This window comes from Pelmatolapia mariae, linkage group LG2 (assembly GCF_036321145.2).
Source record: "Pelmatolapia mariae isolate MD_Pm_ZW linkage group LG2, Pm_UMD_F_2, whole genome shotgun sequence".
Taxonomy (NCBI): Eukaryota; Metazoa; Chordata; class Actinopteri; order Cichliformes; family Cichlidae; genus Pelmatolapia; species Pelmatolapia mariae.
In genome coordinates this window covers 22,534,726-22,555,383 of record NC_086228.1, presented here as the reverse complement: position 1 = coordinate 22,555,383, position 20,658 = coordinate 22,534,726, and the positions used below count along the sequence as shown (strand labels likewise).

Sequence of the window (20,658 nt, the reverse complement as noted above, 5' to 3'; positions counted from 1 at the left end):
TAAATAATTTCTCATGAATAAAAGAAAATAAAGGCAATTGGTGTATTTTTGTTGTTTTATTCACAAAACAGCTACAACATAACAACAGTTGGCTTTTCTAGGGGAAAAACAAAAACGTGACATTCTTGCTCTAGCTTTTATACAAGTTCAACATTCACCATCATCACCATAGAAAGTGACTTTTTCTTGCCTCCACGTGAATCAATGTTACTCTCACACAAAACAAACATGATTTAAAACAAAAAGAACAGGTACAATATTCCAGACTAAGATGGGATATCTTCAGATCTGTTCACACTTTGCAGCCTGGTCCAAGTGGGGCAGACGGGAAATTCTGACATGATGAAATGGGGGGAAAAAAAGGAGGATGTCACAACACTTCAAAAACCTTTGACTCTAGCGCTAAGGTTTTATTTGCGACTGGAAAGAAAGAAGCTCTGACTTTTCAGTACTTTAATCAGTCAGACCATCAAGGTGCCCCACTCGCCGTCTTCTGAATCTGCTCTTTGAGGATAAGGATGCTCTGCCGCTGCTCCGGCGGCAACATTGCGATCTGTTCTGGGGTCAACTGCAAGACCTGCATGATGAGGGCAGCCTGAAAGAGGAAAATGAAAATGTTGCTGAGCAGGTTAAACGTGTTTTTCTGGCCAACAAACTGAACAGAAATGACAGTCTAATGATAGTGTTCGATAACACAGAAATCATACAGCTTTGCCAAAAGCGTTTATACTTTGCCAGCTATTGTTCCAGAATAACAATAGTTACTGTTCTCAGGTAAGGCAAACATGTGCAATCAATGATCAGGAATGCAGAAAGGAGGCTTTCAGTGAGCTGATAATGAAAACACAGGTCATTTATTTTACGTGTTACGTGCATGTTACTACAACTCAGTAGTTGGTATAAAATACTTCAGAAGTAATTATACTGAGATATTTTTAACCGACTCATCCTCCTGACTGATAAAAATGCAGCAGTGACAAAGAGTGACACTCACCTTCTCTTGATCCTGTGTGGAAACCTGATTCTGACCTGGACTGAAGCCTCCTCCTGATGGAGGAACCCCAGAAATACCAGCACCCTGCAGATCAAATACAGTGTTACTGTAAGATCACAGTTCTTTACCCATGAATGATTATCCAGACAGCACAGATTTCTCTTGTATTTTGCAGATTTTCGTGCTTTTGTAAAAGCTCCCTATGAAATAATTTAGAGCATTCTGATTCCCTGATAGCCCTGAAGTATAGATGAAAACATATGGAAAAAATTAAAGTAAGAATGAAGTAACGCAAGTCGTACAACTGTATAACTGATGTCATAACAATATCAAGACTCTTATATATATGCGAGTGGTCTTCTTTCGGCAGTTCCCTTTAAGGATCGCAACAGCAGATCTTCAATATCTATCTCACCCTGTCCTTAGCATCCTCCTCTGTCACTACATCCATGAACCTCCTGAGGAATTCATCTTTTTCTAGCAATCCTTTGTCCGGTATGTCCACTATCCCTCCATTTGACATCTCAGCCCTGTCTCTTTAACTTTGTCTCCAAAACGCTTAACCTGAGCTAACCCTCTGACTTCTAACCATGCCTATCCTGGCAAATTCCAGTTAAACCAAAACACACAGCTGACACAGACATGCAGAGATGCAAACGTACCGGTCTTGCAGGTGGAGGAGCATTTGGACCCATTGTATGAGGGACAGGGCCTTGCATTCCTGGTGCTATGGGAACCCTCTGACCCGTAACTGGAACACGAGCATCCATCGCCCTTGGATCACGGCCTGTATAAGGACACATAATACTGTCATAAGTGCTCATAATCAGATGAATTTACCCTCAAAGTACGAGATTTTCTCAAACTATGACGCCTCATAGGGGCAGGTACCTCTGGCTTCCATAGGGGGTCCACGTGGCTCCATCATGGGGGCCGCCCTGGGGTCAACCATCATGTTCCGCGGTTCACCCATGGGTGGGCCTCTCATGTCCATTGGAGGCCTCATATCTGGAGGGGGTGCACCTACCATCTGTGGCATGTGTACAGGCGGAACTTGGTGGGGGGGTGGAGGTCCCATGTAACCCCGGCTAAACGCACACAAAATGAGAGAAGTTAAACATTTTTAAAACTAACGCAGCATAAGTCATAGTTTTTAGACCATAAAGTGGTCTTTGATATAGTCTAGCATTAAAACTCAAACTATATTAAGCACAGATTTTACTATATAGTAGTATTTGTGGTCAGTAGTAGAGTAGAGTAGGGCTTTATCATCACTGATGAAGGGTGGATTTTTTTTTAAGAAAACCAGTCACAGGAAATTAGATGCATGTGTTAGTGAATCGTGAAAAAGAATCCAACAAAATATACATCTTTTAATTTATATTTTTCCACCTGGAGAACTATTAAAGCAGAAGGCAGCAGATACAGTGAGCATCTCTGTTGACAAGCTGACACATCCATCTTCCGTGTCCTGCTGTTTTGTGCAGCCAGAGACCAGACTTGCGTTTCAGTTGTTGTTTACCTTTCTTTAATATTACATTTCCCCCAAATCAGCCAGGACAAAATAAAGACTTTAGTCTTGCAACATCAATGACTGGAACTGACACTCCTAAAAGTCACACCCAAATGTATTGTTAAGGTAAAATGGGATGTCTTACTTGGGGTCTATGACCTCTCCAGTGACAGACAGCAGAGTTCCTCCTCTGGGGTCATTGGGACCATCTCCCAGTAGGCCTCTTGGGGGGATACCGCCTGGTCCTTAGAGGAAAAATTCATAAATTTAACCACAACACATACACAATACAGATGACACACGAAACATCTGCCAGTTAATTAGTGAAAAGAAATGGAGATGTGTCATCATAAAGAATGACTTTCAAAGCTCCAAGGGCTGAAATTCCAGTTAAGAAGAACCACGTACACTCCTAAAAAGCTGAGTGTTTGCTCAGAAGAAAAAACCTACACAGTTAGCTCAAACTGCACAAAGGCCACAGCAAACTGCCACAGAACAAGGTCACAACACACGGATACATCACGGACACACACACACACACACACACACACACACACACACACACACACAAAGAGGAGGAAGGGTAGAGCATTGTGGTCTCATCAGCATTAATATACAGATCTAAAGATTTGAAAGCTAATATATAAAAACAAAACAAGAAAAAGAAAAACTCTGCTCCCACACGTATACAGAAAGCTGATTTGAGAGTGTTCGCCTACTTATTTGGCCATGAAAGCATGGCGAACAGAGGCATGCAGAGAAAAGATCAAGAACAATGGATGTCTCATAGTCCATTTATACGGCGTTACAGCATTAAGGCAACAACCTATAATGATGCCATCAGTTAGCTCAGTGCAAATTAGGCTAATTTACTGCACTTAAGCAGAAATATATTCATTACAAATGAATAGATCTTTTTCTGTTGATCGGGGAAAGCTAATGTCTTCTGATTTACTCTAAGGAAAACGAATTTAGAAGAAACTGATAAGATAAAGATCATCTGGGCTCCTTGTCAGTGTAACGCTACTGTGTTTGTGCAGCAGAGCGGCACCAACTCCATTGTTTACAGTCCTCTCAGCAGCACTTGTAGAAGAGTGTCATGACAGCTAAGCAGATGGTATTCCAGATGTCAAGCAGTGCCAACTAGTTCCTCACATATAGTATTGTTAACTGTGAAGCTCTGTATATATGTATGTAATGCGTTTATATTATATAGAACAACAGCAACTGGTCATATATTCACCTTCAAACATGTCAAGATTATTGCTGGGCACCCGAGTAAGAGCAACGCCGTGTCTGCGCTGGTTTGAATGAGCAGTTCTCATATTTCGACTAAATTGTGCTTGATGTGTGAAGGGGGAGGTGCGCACACAAGGGTACGCTTATAATGCAATCTGATGTAATTTGTATTTATAAATTTTCTAGTCTAACTGACCAACTGCAGCAGACTATGAATCATGCATAAGTATACGTTAATAAAACACTTTATTCTATACATGTAAAGCTCTTTATCTACTTCACTTCTACAGCCAATTTAGAATCGCCAATTAACTTAACATGCATGCTTTGGACCTTGCCTGGAACAAACAGAGGCACAGAGAGGACATGCAACTCTACACAGAAAGGCCCCAGCTGGGGCTCGAATCGTCTCAAGCAGAATTTATGGTCTTGCAGAGGTGGCGTGTATGCTGTCTGCTCCACTCCAGGTGCTGCCCCTTTGCGTGCAGTGAGCTCTGTTGTCAGATTGAGGCAGTGTACAAAGTATGTGCAACAACCGGTCTGAGGGTACTTGTATGTTTGAAATTAGCTCTGCGCTACATCTGACTGACCAACATTCAAGGAGCTGAAGCAAAACAGGTAGTTAAAACCAATGAAGAGTGTCCAAATCAACCATCGCCTGTGCTTATCATGCTTTATTTTCTGGATCTTTGAAGTTTTTTTTATTTTTGTCGTTCTCCCATTCTAGATCAACTCCACTATTGTTCCCCTCTCTATTACGCCCACTTGTCAGCCAATCAATATTCGCCAGTTGCTTACATCATCTGGTTCAAGAGACATGCAGTGAGGATTCTTGGAGGACTGCATGGAAGCGTGTCTCTTTGTATCGCTGGGATACAAATGGTGACATATCACTCCAGTCACTCTCCAGTGTAGTAAAAGCTAACTACAGCACAGCCACATTTTTAACAAGCATAGCCCGGATATAGCCGTCCTATTTAAACAACAGCAGTTCTATGATGTGTGTCAAGTGTTTAGCAATCTGAAAATTGTGTCTATAACACAATAACCTGTTTACACTCTCTCCAAAAGGGCTCTGATAGCTGTGGGTTTTTTGTTTGTTTTTTTAAACTGAACTGGCTTCAGCCTCACTTCATAAGCGATAAGTGATGCTTACAAACACAAACAAGAGCCAATCAAGAGAGTAGCAAAGCAGCTTCATTGTAATACGCTTCTTAACAGTACTGTCCAGCTTGAAAGCAAAGCCAGCAATTTCATGTCATTATCAAGTGACTAAGCTTTCCTGGAGTAAAAAGAAGGCCAAGTAGTCTCTTTCCATTAGTGCAAATGACATGTGCCTTTTCAAATAATGAATGCTGCTAACACAGAGGGCTTTCACTGTATGAGAAATTTCACCGCTTTCATCTTTATCTTTAGCAACTGCCATAAACCGTCTTTATCAATAATAAACATCTCACATCTGAACTTGTTACCCTTCAGGCTCAACTCTATAGAAAAGAGTGGTAGCTCTGTAAAACTCAGCAGTCAGTGAGTATCATTTATTACAATTTTAGAAACAGATCTCGTTTGATAATTAAAATCAAATCATTTTTGTCAGATATCTGCAAGCACACAGGTGTATGGATGAGAAACACCACGCCACTGGCTCGCTAACCCAAATTTGCCCAAACTGCCATGGCAACAGCGCCACGGCTAAAAATGTAACATAAACAGAGAAAATTAGAATGAGCAGGCCTTTTGGGCAGAAAAGAAAAATGTCCCGCCACCCCCTCAAAAACTAAGATTGCACAAGTGTCGAGCAGGAGATCTCCTCTGGTCGACATCCATCAGTCTGGATCAATGGGAGCTCAAGTCTCCTTCCAACTTTGCCAAATTTCAAACAGCAGAATCTGCTGATCACTCTGTAATCCCCCAAATAAAGTAGTGACTGAAAGCTTTTAACTTCATTTGTATTCTGTTAAATTTCGAACAGAGGAGCAAAAAAACGAAGGAGACAGATAAAACTAGCTAAAAACATGTCGAGGACAAGAAGTACAGAAGAAGCTGCAGTTCTGTGGAAATCAGATAACACCCATTTAGGATTCAAGGTCTTACTGTGTAGCCATTACCTGGCCGTGTACCCTGTCTGACCAGTGTTTAGATCCAAACTCAGATGACCCACCTTGCAATTACACCTGAACTTGTACCGCTATCTGATATTCCCGTGTTACTGTTGTTCCTACAACATCATGATTAATGTTGCTCGAGGACTATCATTACAAATTCCCGGTTACACTGCCGTGACGTCATTAGTTTAAGTTAGGCTTCCAGGAAGCAGACAAAAAGAATTAAAAAAAAAACCTTCTCGAACCATTGTAAAAACAATTCACATAATGTGGGTGGGGTGTGTCACAAAGCTGTCAACTAGGATTTGTTGACACATTTGTCCTCAGCGGTTTCTGCAGATTTTTATAGTTAGTGAAAATGTAACCCAAACAACTTTTACTGAAACGTTCAGCACTGTTCTGGTGCCTAAAAGTAACCAAACTACAACAGAGAGAGAGATTAAATAAATAAATATAATAACTTATAAAAAACTCAAACAGCACATAAACTCAGGTATCCCAAGTGAGATGGATCCACTGATCCGCCCCAGTCTCCTCTTTACACGTACAATGTTGCATTTTACACTTTGAAGCGGCTGTGATGACGATCCTGGAACAACAATAATTACATGGTTGTAGGAACAATACCAACTGGGACGTCAGATGCACCTGCAGGTCACTATGAGGCGGTCTAAACTTCCTTTTATATCACATAAACGCTCCATGAAATCTCATCAGTACTCCTTGTCATGATAATACATCAAGCTCCACCGTGCAGGATGACAAGTAAGCTGAAGGCTGAACACCTGCACCATCTGCACAAACTGGTCCCAGCTGCTGTTATCTGGAGCTGATCAGCCCAACTGTGCATATCTTTACAACAACAAAAAACAAAACATTGATTTTACATTCACTAACATGCTCAGAACATCTACAACCAAGCATCAGAGGTATTTCGCCACATTTCTTTTTGATTAATGCTTTTACTATAATTTATTTTGTTTTTTTTCTAAGAAGTGCTGCATGCACTTCTTTACAACTAAAATAGGAAGGAGGTGATCAGAATTTAAAACCAAATGATGGCACAGTACTCTGCAGCTGTCACCACTTCCTCTACTGACGAGGTAATGATGCAAAAGGAAAAAAAACAAACAAACAAAAAAAAAAAACAACGCACTTTCATACACACTTTCTCCATACTCATGACCTGGTATATTCCTGTGTAGCTGTGGTAATGCTCTGAGATTGTAATAATTATATACACAGATTTATGAACTTCTCTAAAGGCTGCATGTGTGATGAGTCATTTTTATCTATAGTGGAAATGCTGTCAAAAATATATGCTGTATATTTGAAAAGTGTCACTGCTTAGCAGGGCTGCGACCTGACTGAAGAACCGAGGAGGTACAGTGATACCTTGAGGCCGCTCGATAGCAGCTTGACCAGACGATCCTGTGGGAGAATGCTGAAGGTTTCCTGAGCCAGCATTAAAGTGAGAAGAACAGGAGACAAGACTCAAGAGGGCAAAGCACCATTTTAGCACGCTCGTGAAATCATCTCATGCACAAATAAAGGTACAGAAGGGTGAAGAAGAGGGAACTTTTACAAAATCATCAAGATGGCATACAAGATTTAAGATAAAACAAAAACAGAAGATGATAACGAGGACACATGGCGTATATCGTTGTGGATAAACTTCCACTATTTATATGACTGTGGTGACACCTACTGATCCAAATGAGCCATGACATGTGCAAAGTTTGGACTTAAGTGGATTCAGTAAGTATTCAGATCCCCTTCCTTTTTTGCAAGAAATTATCATGTAGATTTAATCTTCCACTAGAGTTGCATGGAACTGCATTTAAAAGGACTCCATCAGCATGAAGGAAAAGATTTTCTGGTCTGATGAGACAAAACCTGAACTCTCTGGGTGGAAATGCAAACTCTGATTGTTGGGTTCTTGGTCACCTCAAATAATGAGGCTCTTCTTGTTGTGTTACACAGAAGAAACCCCTGTTTTCAATCAATGCCTTGGAACAATTTTATCACAATGGTCTATAGAGTTAAATGGACCTCATGTCTTATCTTTTTTTTCCCTCATCCTAGCAAACAGTTTGGATTTCAGGATCCAGTAAAAACAGGTGTGCCTTTCTAATCCATGCTACAGATGGACTTCAAATCAAGTTCTAGATGCAGGCCACATGTGTTTGGGTTTGTAAACCTTCATGCACAGAAATCTGTCTGTCTACAAGAAAATGAGAAAAGAAAAAAAAATTGAAGTGCTGTCAAAAGCATGTAAACACAACGCAGTTTTGGCTGCCCCACTTTAGAAGGTGGGGGAAAAAGTCCTCACTGTGCAGATCCCACAAATTTTAGATTTTTTTTTTTTAGATATTTTTGAATTTGGTGAATTGCTATTAAAAAAAATGGGGGAAAAAAGGCCAGCATTTCACAATCAACAAACTCAACCTAAAGTTAACTTCGGTGTATATTTTGCCCTTGGTCGTGCATGCTCTACCTGTGGTGGCTCTAAGCCCCACCAGCGGTCCCTGCCCCAGAGTTTGTGGGCCACAAACTTTGGCCAGTGAGAACCTATTGGGAAAAACCACTTCATGTGTAAATAAATGTAAATGTCCTTTTTTATTAATGTAAATAAAAAAGGTAAAACCACAGTCTCTGACATCACGTGCCAAAACCTCTGCGCATCAATGAAGCAAAGGAAGGCGTTTCCCAAAGGTCACTTTCAGAACAAAAACTGTGTTTGCATGTGGACGAAGGCCAAAACACATGAAAACGAACCACTTTAAAAAACACCGGTGTAAATGCAGAAAAAGCCTTAGACACACCTCAAGAATAATTAAAGCAAATAAGATGCACAGAATCTGGGAACCCATCAGCTAATGTCTGGGGTCAATGTTTCAGGCTTCCGGATTAGCCAGCTGATGTCGAGATAACAGATAACCGATATCCAGGCCACGACTTCCCATTACATGTGCTGACTGTGTCAGATTATGAATGGAGATGAATTTTAAAAAGCAAATATAAGGCACATCACGAGGCACACAGAGTGCTCCTCTGAATCCTGAGCCAATCTACTCACCACATGGAGTGGTAACTGAACAAAAATCCTCTAATAACAACTGGACACCAGAAAGTTTTGGGTACCAAAATTCTTCAGATTCTACATAAGTCACATCTGGATATGTGGTTATACTAATTACCGGCTACAGTATGACTGCCACAGTAATCATGAGATAACTAATAGAAATGACAGATCTCAGCTTTTGAGATTACCGTTTTACAAAGACCAATCTAGAAATAATGCTAATTGTATCCACTTTAAATTAAAATGTATGCAAAAACAGAAAGGGGGTAAATACTTTTTGAATCCACTTTTGTCTAATAGGAAACACTGCACTGAAAAACTGCTTTTCAATTACTGCCGTCTACCGACAAACATTAGCATTATTGGTGATTGTTTTATACACCAAAGAAAACAGCTAATAAAATATGACAGGTTTTCAAATTTAAGTCATGCCTTCATGCAGCTTATTCATTTACATGCTTGGAACATTTGTAACAATTGTAGATTATTGAATGTTTAATGGCTTTATAAAGTTAATGTCTTAGAGATATATACCCGCCCTGTATTTATGGTTTGTTTGTGTAACTTTATACTACAAGTGGCCAGAGTCACACTACCACAACCAATTTCACAACTTCTGCCATTTCAAGCGTGCATATGGTCTGATGATTACCTGGAGGTCCAACTGGTCCCGGTCCAGGCCCAGGTCCTGGTACAGGCATGGGTCCAGGGACAACTCCCATGTTAGGGGGCTGCATCATCTGGGGTGCTCCATTGACATGCATTCCGGGCTGAGGATATAACAAAATAAAAATGATTAAGAAATGAATGGAAATAATATCTCCTAAAACTTTATCTATAAAGAAGAGAACATATGGTGATTTATCCCCTCATTGAGGACAAAAACATGTTAAGTGACATTTATGTTACATTTCTGTCTGCATGTTTGCTCCATTTCTCAGTCGTTTGAGATCAGACGAATGAATTCAAGCATGGAGCTCTTGCTTGGGCTGGAACTCCTGCCAGCTCTGGACTAACTTTGTAGCAAAACATCCAATCTACAAGCAGTAGCATTGCCATCAGGCACTGCTTACAGCAGGGGTGTCAAACTCATTTTAGCTAATGGGCCACATTCACACTGTTTGACCACAAATGGGCGGGACCTCCTCTCCTACAGCACAAAGTATAGTCACATTTATTGAGCCATTCACTTACAAAAGAGATAACAAACAGCTTTAAGATGTAAAGAAAATAGCACAATTTCAACATTGTGTTGGTGTTTTCATAGTTAGACTGCTGCTATTAAAATTTACAGCTCACAGGGGATCTACAAAGGAACAAAACCTTTACATGTAGGTTTTACCTTTCTATAATTCCACCCTGACCACACCGACACAGGTATTTTATAAAAACGTAGCTTTTTATAAAAAAGCGTGCTTTGGGCTTTTCCCCACACAGAGCCATTTTAGGTCACTGAAAAATTAACAAATCTCAAACAAATCTCAGGTTCTGTGTAAACAAGGAAACCAAAAATTTTCTCTTGCACTGTCAAAGGTGTGTGCCTCCTTTTTTGGTATCATAGTCTACCCTGTGTTATTGTTGCCCCAAGGCATCTGATTGGCCAACATTTCTACACGGTTAAGGGTTATATCGCCATCTGCTGCTTGACAGTACCGGACACTGGTTTGGTTTGGTTTTTTTCAATACAGTGCTTGTGTGGATGTGACTTTCTTTTTAAACCAAAGCAGAAAATCCTTGTTCTAAAATGTAGTAATGGACTAACCCACAAACTGCCATGCCACATGGTGGTGCAGACGTTGCCTCACAACAATAAGATTCTTGGTTCAAACCTTCAAGTCATCTGGGGCCTTTCTGTGTGGAGTTTCTGTGTTCTCCCTGCATGGTTTCTCTTGTTTCCTCCCACATCCCCAAAACGTGTAGTATAGTTGAGCAGCCCCCCAAAAATAACCTCCTGCGTCCTTTTCCTAATCACCTTTCCCTAACCTCGGTGAAAAAGCTACGAGGTGTGAAGGGGAAGTTATAAGGACTTAGAAATAGAGAAGCGTGGTGCTCAGAGAATCCAAATGCACATACACTAGGCTCTTTAACAATGTGACGGTGCAGTGTTGAAACTACAATGTCCAAAAGATGTATTAAAAAATGCACATTTTACTTCACCCCAGAGTGTTCTTATATTGTTGTTTCGTCCAGGTCATATAAACAAGAACCACTGGGGAAAAACATCATATCATTACAGGTGCTGGAACTTTAAAGCCTATAAAATGAAAAGCATCTTATTTTTCCTACTGAAGACTGATCCAACTCATTCCCTCCTCCTTGTTTAGGATCTCTATGAAATTCCCTGTATCCAGCACTTATCTAAGGTGGCTCTAAGTGAAAATTCATTGATGATAATCCTAAAAGCTGGCAAAACAACAAATGCACTGAGATCAATTAATGCAGCGTATGATCAGGATTTAGAGAACATATAAATCTGCGCTTCTCATGCAAACCAACTCCTATTCACAGACAACCAGTGGGTTTAACAGAAAAATTAAAAACATATCACCAGGTTATGGAAATGGAAAATGCACTTACAAATAACATTTGCATGATCAGGTCTACTTTATCAGTTATGTTGATCGTTTTTCAGGAACGCTCAGATGGTCCTTCGCTATGAATTATGAGATAAAATTGATCTACTTTCCTTTCATAAAGGTTGGTTCAGCGTATGATCTACTAAAGGAAGTAATAAAAGAAGCACTGAAGCCGTTCCTTATCATTTTGAGAATTCGGATCACCACGGACTTAACTTCATAAGCAAAATGAATTGTTCAAGTGCACCCATGCATCTTAGGTTAACTGATGATTCTAAACTGGCTGTAGGTGTTAGTGTGAGCGTGAATTATGGTCTTTCTGTGTTAGCCCGGTGATAGACTTGGTGCGTGTCCGGGATGTACCTGGCCTATCACCCACTCTCAGCTGGGACAGACTTAAACACCTCAAGCAAACTACTTGTTGAGATCTAGAAATATTTTAAACTTTCCACCCCACACATTTTCACACTTTAGAAAGCCAGACCGGGACTTTTGGTGGGCCAGACTTTGTGATCCTTTCACCAGTATTTATTCACTCCATGGTAAATGGAAAATGAAATGGTTCATATACAATGCTTTTCTAAGCACGCAAAGCACTTTATACAACATGCCTTATTTGCCCATTCATACAAGCATTTTTTCTACACCTAATTGCTTTCTATCTAACATTCACACATTCATACATCAATGAATGCATCAGAGACCAACTTGTGGCTCAGTATCTTGCCCGAGGATACTAGCCATGCAGGCTGGAGAAGCCAGACTGAACTTCTAACCTTTTGATTAGTAGATGACCTGCTCTACCTCCTGGGCTACAGCCATCCCAGCAACACGTGCATGCGTGTACATTTTTCAGGACCCACAATGGGAACATTTTGTTGAAGAGAATACACAGTAATATGACAAAAGATATGTTCTGCTTACCACAGGTTGAGACACTGGCTGAGACACGGGCATGGTGGGCTGTGTAGGTGGAGAAGTGACCGTCGGTGCTCCTCCGCCCTGTCCACTGGGAATCAGAGGCTGGACTGTTGTTTGACGATGGAGCATTTTCTATACAAGGAGTGAGGGGAACATAAAAAAATAAAATAAAAATACTGCTTGCTTTGGCTTTAAAATGCAGGACAGAATAAACATTTACTGAGTCGAGAACAACTGTCTTCTGACTGTGACTCATCTCTTCATTCTCACCAAGGCTATCTCAGGATCAACAATCCTCATGACCACTTGGGCCTGCAGCAGAGCGTAGGCCAGCTGAGGGTTCTGCAGCAGCATGTTCCGTGCCTCCTGAGGACTGTTTTGCACACACAGCTGGAGAGGGAGAGAGAAAAATATTTTTTTGAAACCAACAGGATCTGATTTTAGAAACTACAAGAAAAATTTCTGACTATATCCTAAAAGACTTAAAACAAAAAAAACCACACTCTGGTTTTTAATCCCACCACCACTTTTTGCTACCCACTCATGACTCAGACATAACTCCATAACAAACAGGAATTAGACCAAAATCTGCAGAAATACCACTACTATTAAATCTGGAGCCACTGACTCCAATCAGCATCTGGAGCGGTCCTACTGACACAAGCTTTTGGTGAAACAAATGACTTTCTGAGTAGAGCAACAGACGTCTGCAGTGTGGTGTTTCTTTGGGCTTAATGAAGCAGACTACCAGCTGTGCAAAGACGAGGCTTCACTGGCAGAGCTGAGAGTGGCAGGCTGCACAGCACAGCCTCTGTTAATGAAAGGGAAGGAGGAGCATCTGCATACAGTCAAGCTGGAGGTGATTCAGACTGTGTGAAACATTTGTCACCATCCTTACTACTGACAATAAAAAAAGAGTAAGGAGCCTCATACATACAGTTTTAGATTATGTCATCTGGGAAAACTAATTTTTTACTTTTTAAGACTTACTGTTGTTTCATGCATTTTTTAAACGCTCAAACACGAGAGGTTTTATTAAATTTGGCTGTGTACAGGAGACCATAACGTTTTACACAGAGCTGAACATGAAGTCATCAAATTAATTCTTAAATGCACCACAGACTACCCATTTGATAGATGATTCTACTACTGATAAGTTCACCTCTCACCGAGAGTACAGTAGAGAAACCTCAATCTCAAACTCCTCTCTGGAGATGGTTATAAGTGTATATGAGGGGGGACACCCTACCTTCATCTGTTTCATGAGTTCAAACATCTGCTCAGGTGGCAGACTGGCTACTGCTCTGCTGATGGACTCTGGGGCCTCCTCTGGCTGGACGCTGTCTCCATAAGGAGACTCAATAATGGGGGCTCCTGTTCCCAAACCTGTGCAAGACAAAAATAGCTTGGGTATTGGAACAGATTATGACCAGCAGCTTACCTAAACAAACTCGAGAGGAAATTAAAAACTTACTTTTCAGCTCTTCCTTGTTCTTCTCACTGGCTGCGTTGTCAACACGGAGAGCCCGACCACTAAACTCTCTCCCATTCAGGTTTCGCATGGCACTGAGGGCAGTCTCCTGGTCTTGGTATTCACAGAAGCCATATCCCTTTGGCTTTCCTGTCTCCCTGTCATACACTAACCTAAGTACAAGAAAAGGGAACAATCCACATTTAAGACTGTGTAAAAGGACTTATTAAAACCCTATAAAACGTGTTAGTTCAGAGAGGACCACGTCTAGTGCGTTCCTTCACTCACCTGAAACTGACAACAAGTCCGACTTCAGAGAAGATGTCTTTCAGCTGTTCTTCTGTGGCTTCATACGGAATATTTCCCACTAAAACAATTAATACACACAATATTTAGTGTTAGTATGACAATAAACAGAAGAAGGACTTGTAATTCGAGGCTCCTCCTGCTTGCTATTTCTTTTTAACTTTCCCTCGCGCGGTGTTCAGCTAACAGCAACACTAGCCTGACATCCATGTTAGCAAGTTTTCATTCACAACCCGTTTACTTGCATTCTCCCTTAGCACCCAGAGGATAAACTTACCCAAACACAGCGACCTAAAAGCAACAAACTTACCGAACACTGATCGTAGTGACCGGTCAACGGCTGGGTCTCTATTCGCGGCTGCAGCTGCGACCGCAGCAGCGGCGTTGGCAGCAGATACGTTCGCCATTTTGGGGACAGAATTTAATGTTACACCGGAAACTAGAAGGAGACAACATCCGTTCAAAAAAAAAGAAAAAAAAGGAAAAAAGGGGGAAAAATGGCCAAATTAAAATCCCAGCAGCGCAACCATTCCTAACATCTTGACAAACGTTTTTATTTATAAGTATTAGCACTTGTTTGTAGGCGAAGAAGAAGGAGGTTTGGTGAGTGATTCTTTAATTTAAAAACTGCTTACTTTATAACGGTTGAGGGTTATTATAGGACTGGCAACACCTGGCTAACTGAATAGTGAGGTTTGGATTGTCAGCGAGGCCGAGAATTATTATTTGTTCAACTATTTTATTTTGTTTTATTTCTATTTTATTTTATGTAGTAAAACTGTGGTAACGTATAATTTTTTGGTGCACCTGGATAATCACACACCTGTTGCTATTATTAATTGTTATTATTAATTAATGGGTTACAGTAAGAGAAGGCAAAAGCAGCCGTGGATACTTTAAACTGTTGAATATTATTATTATCCTATTATTTAATTAATTAAAAAGTATAATTAAAAAAGTAATAAGTGCAACAACCCAGAGAAAAACAGAACTCCCAGCGTAAGAGACAAGCCATTGTTGTTCATGAGTAATATACAGTGCTGTCAAAAAGTGTTTGGCCCTCTAGACAAAGATAACCCCGATAAATACAAATTGCAGTTTTTAAATGGTGATTTCATTTAAAAAGGGGGGAAGCAGAAAGCTTCTGCTCCGCAGCTGCTGAGTGACCCCTCATCTGGGGCTCTCCTCAGCTCTTTCCGGGAGAGTGGCACGGTTGCCCCTCCGTTGGTCTTCCTTGGTCTCTTGTGCCTCTGGATGTCTGGAGCCTGGATCTCTTCCATACCTGCTTCATGCCCTGGAGGACGGGGCTATGGCTCCCCACAACCTCTAGCAGATTATTACATGAAGGAACCTTTTAAATGCAAGCGCGCTCATGCTCACAGGTGTACACACGGGTGCTCACAGACACAAACTACACCCTTTTTGGCTCCTACCTCAAAGCACACTGTGCGCTGTCGATCCTACGTGCTGCACAACAATATTCAATATTTAGTATTTACTGTTATATTCACATAGATCATCGTGATGATGTTGTTTATTATATTGCTCTCTTTTTTTGCTTGTTTTCTCTTTTTGCTTTCTCAACAGGTGATCCAGGTGATTGATATATGTATTTTTTGTCTGTTTGTTTTGTTGGTTTTTGTTTTTTGCCCTATATCACTGTTCCTCTTCCCCGCTGTTTTTCTTTCCCTACCTCTCTTTCTTTCTCCCTTTTCTTTCCCCCAGTCATGTCTGTCCCGTGTGTAGCAAGTGAAAATAAAATAAAATAAACAATAAAAACAAAGGTGAATCGAATAGACCAATACGGCAAGGCCGGGATGGTCCATTTGGTAAAGTAAATCCGTTGGGCATCTTTCTTTGCCTTTAGACAATAATTCTGATGGCAAAAGAACCAAACGGGACAGGCGGGGGGAAAAAAAGGGGGGGGGGGGGGCGGGTAAACTACCCAAACCTACCTACCTCTGTGTGAAAAAGGTACTGCACTTCCTGTGAAATCATGAATGAACTGTAAATAGCCACAATTTTTTTTAAACCTGAGTTGAATGAAGAAGTCATTTATATAGAAGCTGTCTGATAAAGTGAAGGAAGCTAAAGGATCTCAAAAAGCAACACATCATGCCACAATCTAAAGAAACTCAAGAACTGAAGGGCATCTATTACAAAGATGTTGCAAACTAGTTTCTAGGGATTCAGGATCCAGCAAACTACAGTGAGAGCCATTACCCACAAATGGAGAAAACTTGGAACAGTGGTGAACCTTAACCAGAGCAACCTGCCTACCAAATTTACTCCAAGAGCACATTGTCGACTCATCCCAGAGATCACAAAAGAACCCAGAAAAACATGTCAAGAATTGCAGGCATCACTTGCCTCAGTTAAGGTCAGTGTTCATGATTTAACAATAGGAAAGACCCTTAATGACCAAAAAGAACACAAAGGCTGCCAAAAGACAACATAAGTTGAACTTTTTTTGGTGCTGTTAGTGTGATGGTCTGGAGCTACTTTGATGGTTCAGGATGCTGTAATTGATGGAGCCATGAATTCATCTCTGTAACAGAAAATCCTGAAGGAAAATGTCCTGCAGTCAGTTTGTGCCTTGAACCTCAAGCACACCTCCACCTCTGAATGGCTCAAAAAAAAGAAGAAGCTAAATTAAGATTTTGAAGTCACCTCATCAAGGTCTGGCTATCCAGTCACATTGAGATGCTTTGACATGACTGTGAACAGCCCAGTAATGCTCAAAACTCCACTGTCACTGAATAAGATAGGGCCAAAATTCCTCCACAGCGATGTAAAAGACTCATTGCCAGTTATTGCAAATGCTTGATTGCAGTTGTTGCTATCAAGTGGTTTAAGAAGCAATTACTTTTCACGTAGGGCCACTTAGGTTTGGATAGCTTTTTTTTAAATACATGAAATCATCATTAAATATCTGTATTTACTCAGGTTATCTTTGTCTAATTTTAAAATTTGTTTGATGATTTAAAACCTGTAAGTGTGGGAAATATGGAAAAACATTCATAGATGCTCTTCTGCATACCTTGATTGTAATGAGTGGTTATTTGAGTTGCTGTTGCCTTCCTATCAGCCTAATGCAGCCGGGCCATTCTCCTGTGACGTTTGGCATCAACATCACTTAGAGAACTGCCACTCACTGGGTATTTCCTCTCTATTGGATCATTCTCTGTAAACTCTGGAGATATATTCTGTGGAAAAATCCCAGTGGATTAGCAGTTTCTGAAGGAAAAGCCTGTCTGGCACCAACAACCAGAGTGTCAGAGTTACAATCAGAGTCACTTAAATCACTTTACTTCCCCATTCTGATGCTTTGTTTGAACTTCAGCAGGTTGTTTTGATTTGCAATGAGTCGGTGTCATATGATTTGCCAGTTAAATATTTGTGTTAACGAACAGCTGAAACGTTGTACCTAATGATGTAAGTGGAAGTTTAATGAAGTCTAGAAGTTTCTTTTCATATGGGCTGTCATTTAATGTCAAACCATGGTCTCACAGTTCTACTTAAATTACAATTTTTGATATTGTTCTTCCGCATCGTCCTACTTCTTCCTCCTTTACGTCACTGCTTTCACCAGTTATTGGTATCAACCTTCAGCTCTCGCTTGCTTTCTGTGTCTTCTAAACTGTCTTGTTGCGGTTTAATTACCTCACTAAAAATTTTGCATTGTGTTTGATAAATGTGCTGTATTGATATCAACTTCTGCCTCGTGTTATTAGAAGTTATGCATCACATGCGAATCACTGTGCAAAAATGTGTTTAGGGAGTGATTGCATGTTTATAATTTTGAAATACAGTTAAATAGGATCTGCAAATTGTGTCTAACTAGGTGAAACTTGTTTTGCCAAAAGGATGATTGATTCAGTTTAGGACACTGAAAATATGGTCTTGAGAAATGGGAGTTAATGAGAGTTTTTGTAGGTATGTGTTTGCAGAATCACAATACTAATTACTAAATTAATGCTGTTAAAAGATAACAATAAGATAAAATATACTATATTTATCTCAGGTGTGGGAAATTCTTTTGTTATACCACTTAAATAATAAAAACAGCAACAATGATAATAGCATTAAAAATTATAATAATTAAGCATTTCAGAATCAACAAAGCAAAACAAAAATTCTAAAATTCAGTAAATAAAGTTTTGTTAGCGCATAGGATTTAAATAAAATGTCTAAATGAGCATACAGAACATTCAGATTATTTTCTGCTTTACTGTACTGTACTGTAGTTATTGCCTGAGGTATGAAGGGTTTCCCGTTTCTGTCCTTGTGGCAGCAGAGCTGAATCGGTCTGGTAGAGAAGGTTCTCTAGTAAGTCTTGTAGAGGGTGGTTAGAATTATCCCAGATAGATAGCAGTTTGTTAATTGACCTCCTGTCCACCTCAGTTTTAGAAGTGTACACCTTGCAGCCAGTGCCTGCTCACTCTCTTCTTGTATACAGCCTCTGTATTGGTCTTCTAGTTCAGCCTGTTGTCGATATGTTACTTGTAGTCCTCCACCACGCCAACATCTTACCCCAGGATAGACACGGGCCATGTAGTCGTCCTCTTCCTTCTGAAGTTGATCCCCACCTTTCTGCTTTTATTTACATTTAGAAACATGATTCTTCTTAGACCACACCACAAAACCATCCACTAGTGGTGTGTAGCCTCCTCTTGCCCATCACTTATTCATCCAGACACTGCAGAATCATATTTCTGTAGGGCCTGTTTGGGCCCTAGGAAGAAAATTAACAGGCAGCCTTTCAAACCAGTATTTTTCACCATTATAGTGTAAATAATCTCACACCAACAAGAAACTTACACACTCAACTCGGTCATGTCACGGCCAACAGAGCTGGACACATTAGGCTGCTCTGCTGATTAAGTTTGCTAATCTTAAACGTGAAAGTAAACAAAAGAAACAATGAGACGCTAGCAGAAGTTGAATAATTCACATCTCTCCCCCACAGTTATGGCTAGACTAGCAGTATTTAGTTATCTAATATGATATTTAATTGTGCAAAAGACTGGCGATCAGTCCAGGGTGTACCAGCCTGTTGCCCTATATCAGCTGGGAAAGGCTCGAGGCCCCTCCCCTGCAATTTTGAATTGGATAAGTGGAAGAAAAGATGGATTTTTAGATTATCTGCCCGACTTATTAGTAACTTGCTCTTCCTCTTTTTTCTTCTTTTTTTCAATCATAATTTCTCTTCATTGTTGTTCACTGTTCTGTGAACTCTAATTATCCTGAACTATAAGTCTGTTTTGTGCGTATATCCTTTTGAAATTCACAAACTACATACAACATCAAAAACACTCCATTCATTGTTAATGTTAATGTTGAAACATCACATGGAGATTAAAAAGAGCTCCAAGCATTTGTTGATTTCTCTGTAACCCTTGTTCATGTATACAGTCAGTGTGGTATGACTAATTGTTTGGGCTATACCTTCTTATTATTTTCAAATAATTAGCAGATTTTAAACAAAAATTTGGTTCACCAGCCATATATATATATATACATATATATATGAACCTGTTTTTCCATACTTAAACATTTAATCAATTTTATGTAATGTGTACCATGTTCATAGAATAGCTTTTTAAATTTTCCCCGGGATGAATCTACCTATTTTTGCTGTTCACATATTTTTGAAGACACATTTAGATACTTAGAATTGATTCCAAGAGGCCAAATTGTTTTTTAAGGGGTGACTCAAGGGTTTTCCACAGTGCTGTATCTAATGCACTTAGAGTCTCTGGATGTTTTCCTTACTGAAAGAAATAGTGATGCATGACATTATAACAGGGCCTTTCCTTGCTCAAAATGGGCCTTTCTGAAGGTTTCCACACATGTAGCTACAATCGGTTGTTAAGGCAGTCTGTGTGGTCTTACTTAACAAAGTATTTGCTTTTTTCTGGATGTTTTTAACAAAAATGTATTTAAGCTTGCATAAATCAAGCGGGAAAACAGAATAAAAGCGATGTCAAAGAGATCCAAACGTATTTGAAAATAGGTTGGAAAGACAGACGTATAGAAGACCTACCTATTTTCAAAGAGTAACAGGACAACCTGTTACTCTTTAGACAGGTTGAGTAACAGGACAACCTGTTACTCTTTAGACAGGTTGTCCCGTTACCCTTGCTTCATATATGCTTTTTTGATTCAGAGAATATCGCTATGTATTTTTAAGTGGAGTCCAGCCTGAACGTTGTATATTTGTAAAGTTTTAGAAGTATAGACTAAGTGTGCATTAGTTTCATTTTCATAATTTATCAGCATAGTAATCTAATGCAGCAGTTTCGAAACAGAAAATTATTCCTGGTTCCACTGGGGCTCGAACCCAGGACCTTCTGCGTGTAAAGCAGACGTGATAACCGCTACACTATGGAACCAGCTGACTGGTCTTTATGAAGTGTAGTATAATAAAGAATACACCATACATCTA

The 20,658-nt window shown here is 40.1% G+C and overlaps 1 protein-coding gene and 1 non-coding gene across 5 annotated transcripts; both read right to left on the bottom strand.

The window, feature by feature from the left end:
* Positions 1 to 52: 52 nt before the first annotated feature.
* cstf2 (cleavage stimulation factor, 3' pre-RNA, subunit 2) lies at positions 53 to 14,621 on the bottom strand. 4 transcript variants are annotated; one of them, XM_063494744.1, is made up of 14 exons: positions 14,521 to 14,621; positions 14,193 to 14,271; positions 13,908 to 14,077; positions 13,683 to 13,819; positions 12,704 to 12,823; positions 12,437 to 12,565; positions 9,589 to 9,706; positions 7,247 to 7,306; positions 2,653 to 2,752; positions 1,886 to 2,082; positions 1,657 to 1,781; positions 995 to 1,078; positions 443 to 595; positions 53 to 334 (listed from the first exon to the last, which is right to left on the bottom strand). In XM_063494744.1, exons 1-13 carry the CDS (start codon positions 14,615 to 14,617, stop codon positions 470 to 472), a joined length of 1,542 nt encoding a protein of 513 aa, XP_063350814.1. In that variant the 5' UTR covers positions 14,618 to 14,621; the 3' UTR covers positions 53 to 334; positions 443 to 469. The 4 variants fall into 4 exon arrangements, with proteins under 4 accessions (XP_063350814.1, XP_063350806.1, XP_063350798.1 ...); XM_063494736.1 differs by having other exon boundaries at positions 453 to 595; XM_063494728.1 differs by having other exon boundaries at positions 53 to 595.
* Positions 14,622 to 20,532: 5,911 nt separating this feature from the next.
* Positions 20,533 to 20,605, bottom strand: trnav-uac (transfer RNA valine (anticodon UAC)). The gene has a single exon. It is a non-coding gene; the product is annotated as a tRNA-Val (tRNA).
* Between the last annotated feature and the right edge of the window lie 53 nt (positions 20,606 to 20,658).

Excerpts from the sequence above, each read along its gene's own strand:
- cstf2 (XM_063494728.1), bottom strand. The coding sequence starts at position 14,617 with ATGGCGAACGTATCTGCTGCCAACGCCGCTGCTGCGGTCGCAGCTGCA. Across the intron at positions 12,566-12,703 it reads TTGATCCTGAGATAGCCTTG|AAAATGCTCCATCGTCAAAC; the intron begins GTGAGAATGAAG and ends CTCCTTGTATAG. Across the intron at positions 1,782-1,885 it reads ACCCCCTATGGAAGCCAGAG|GCCGTGATCCAAGGGCGATG; the intron begins GTACCTGCCCCT and ends GTCCTTATACAG.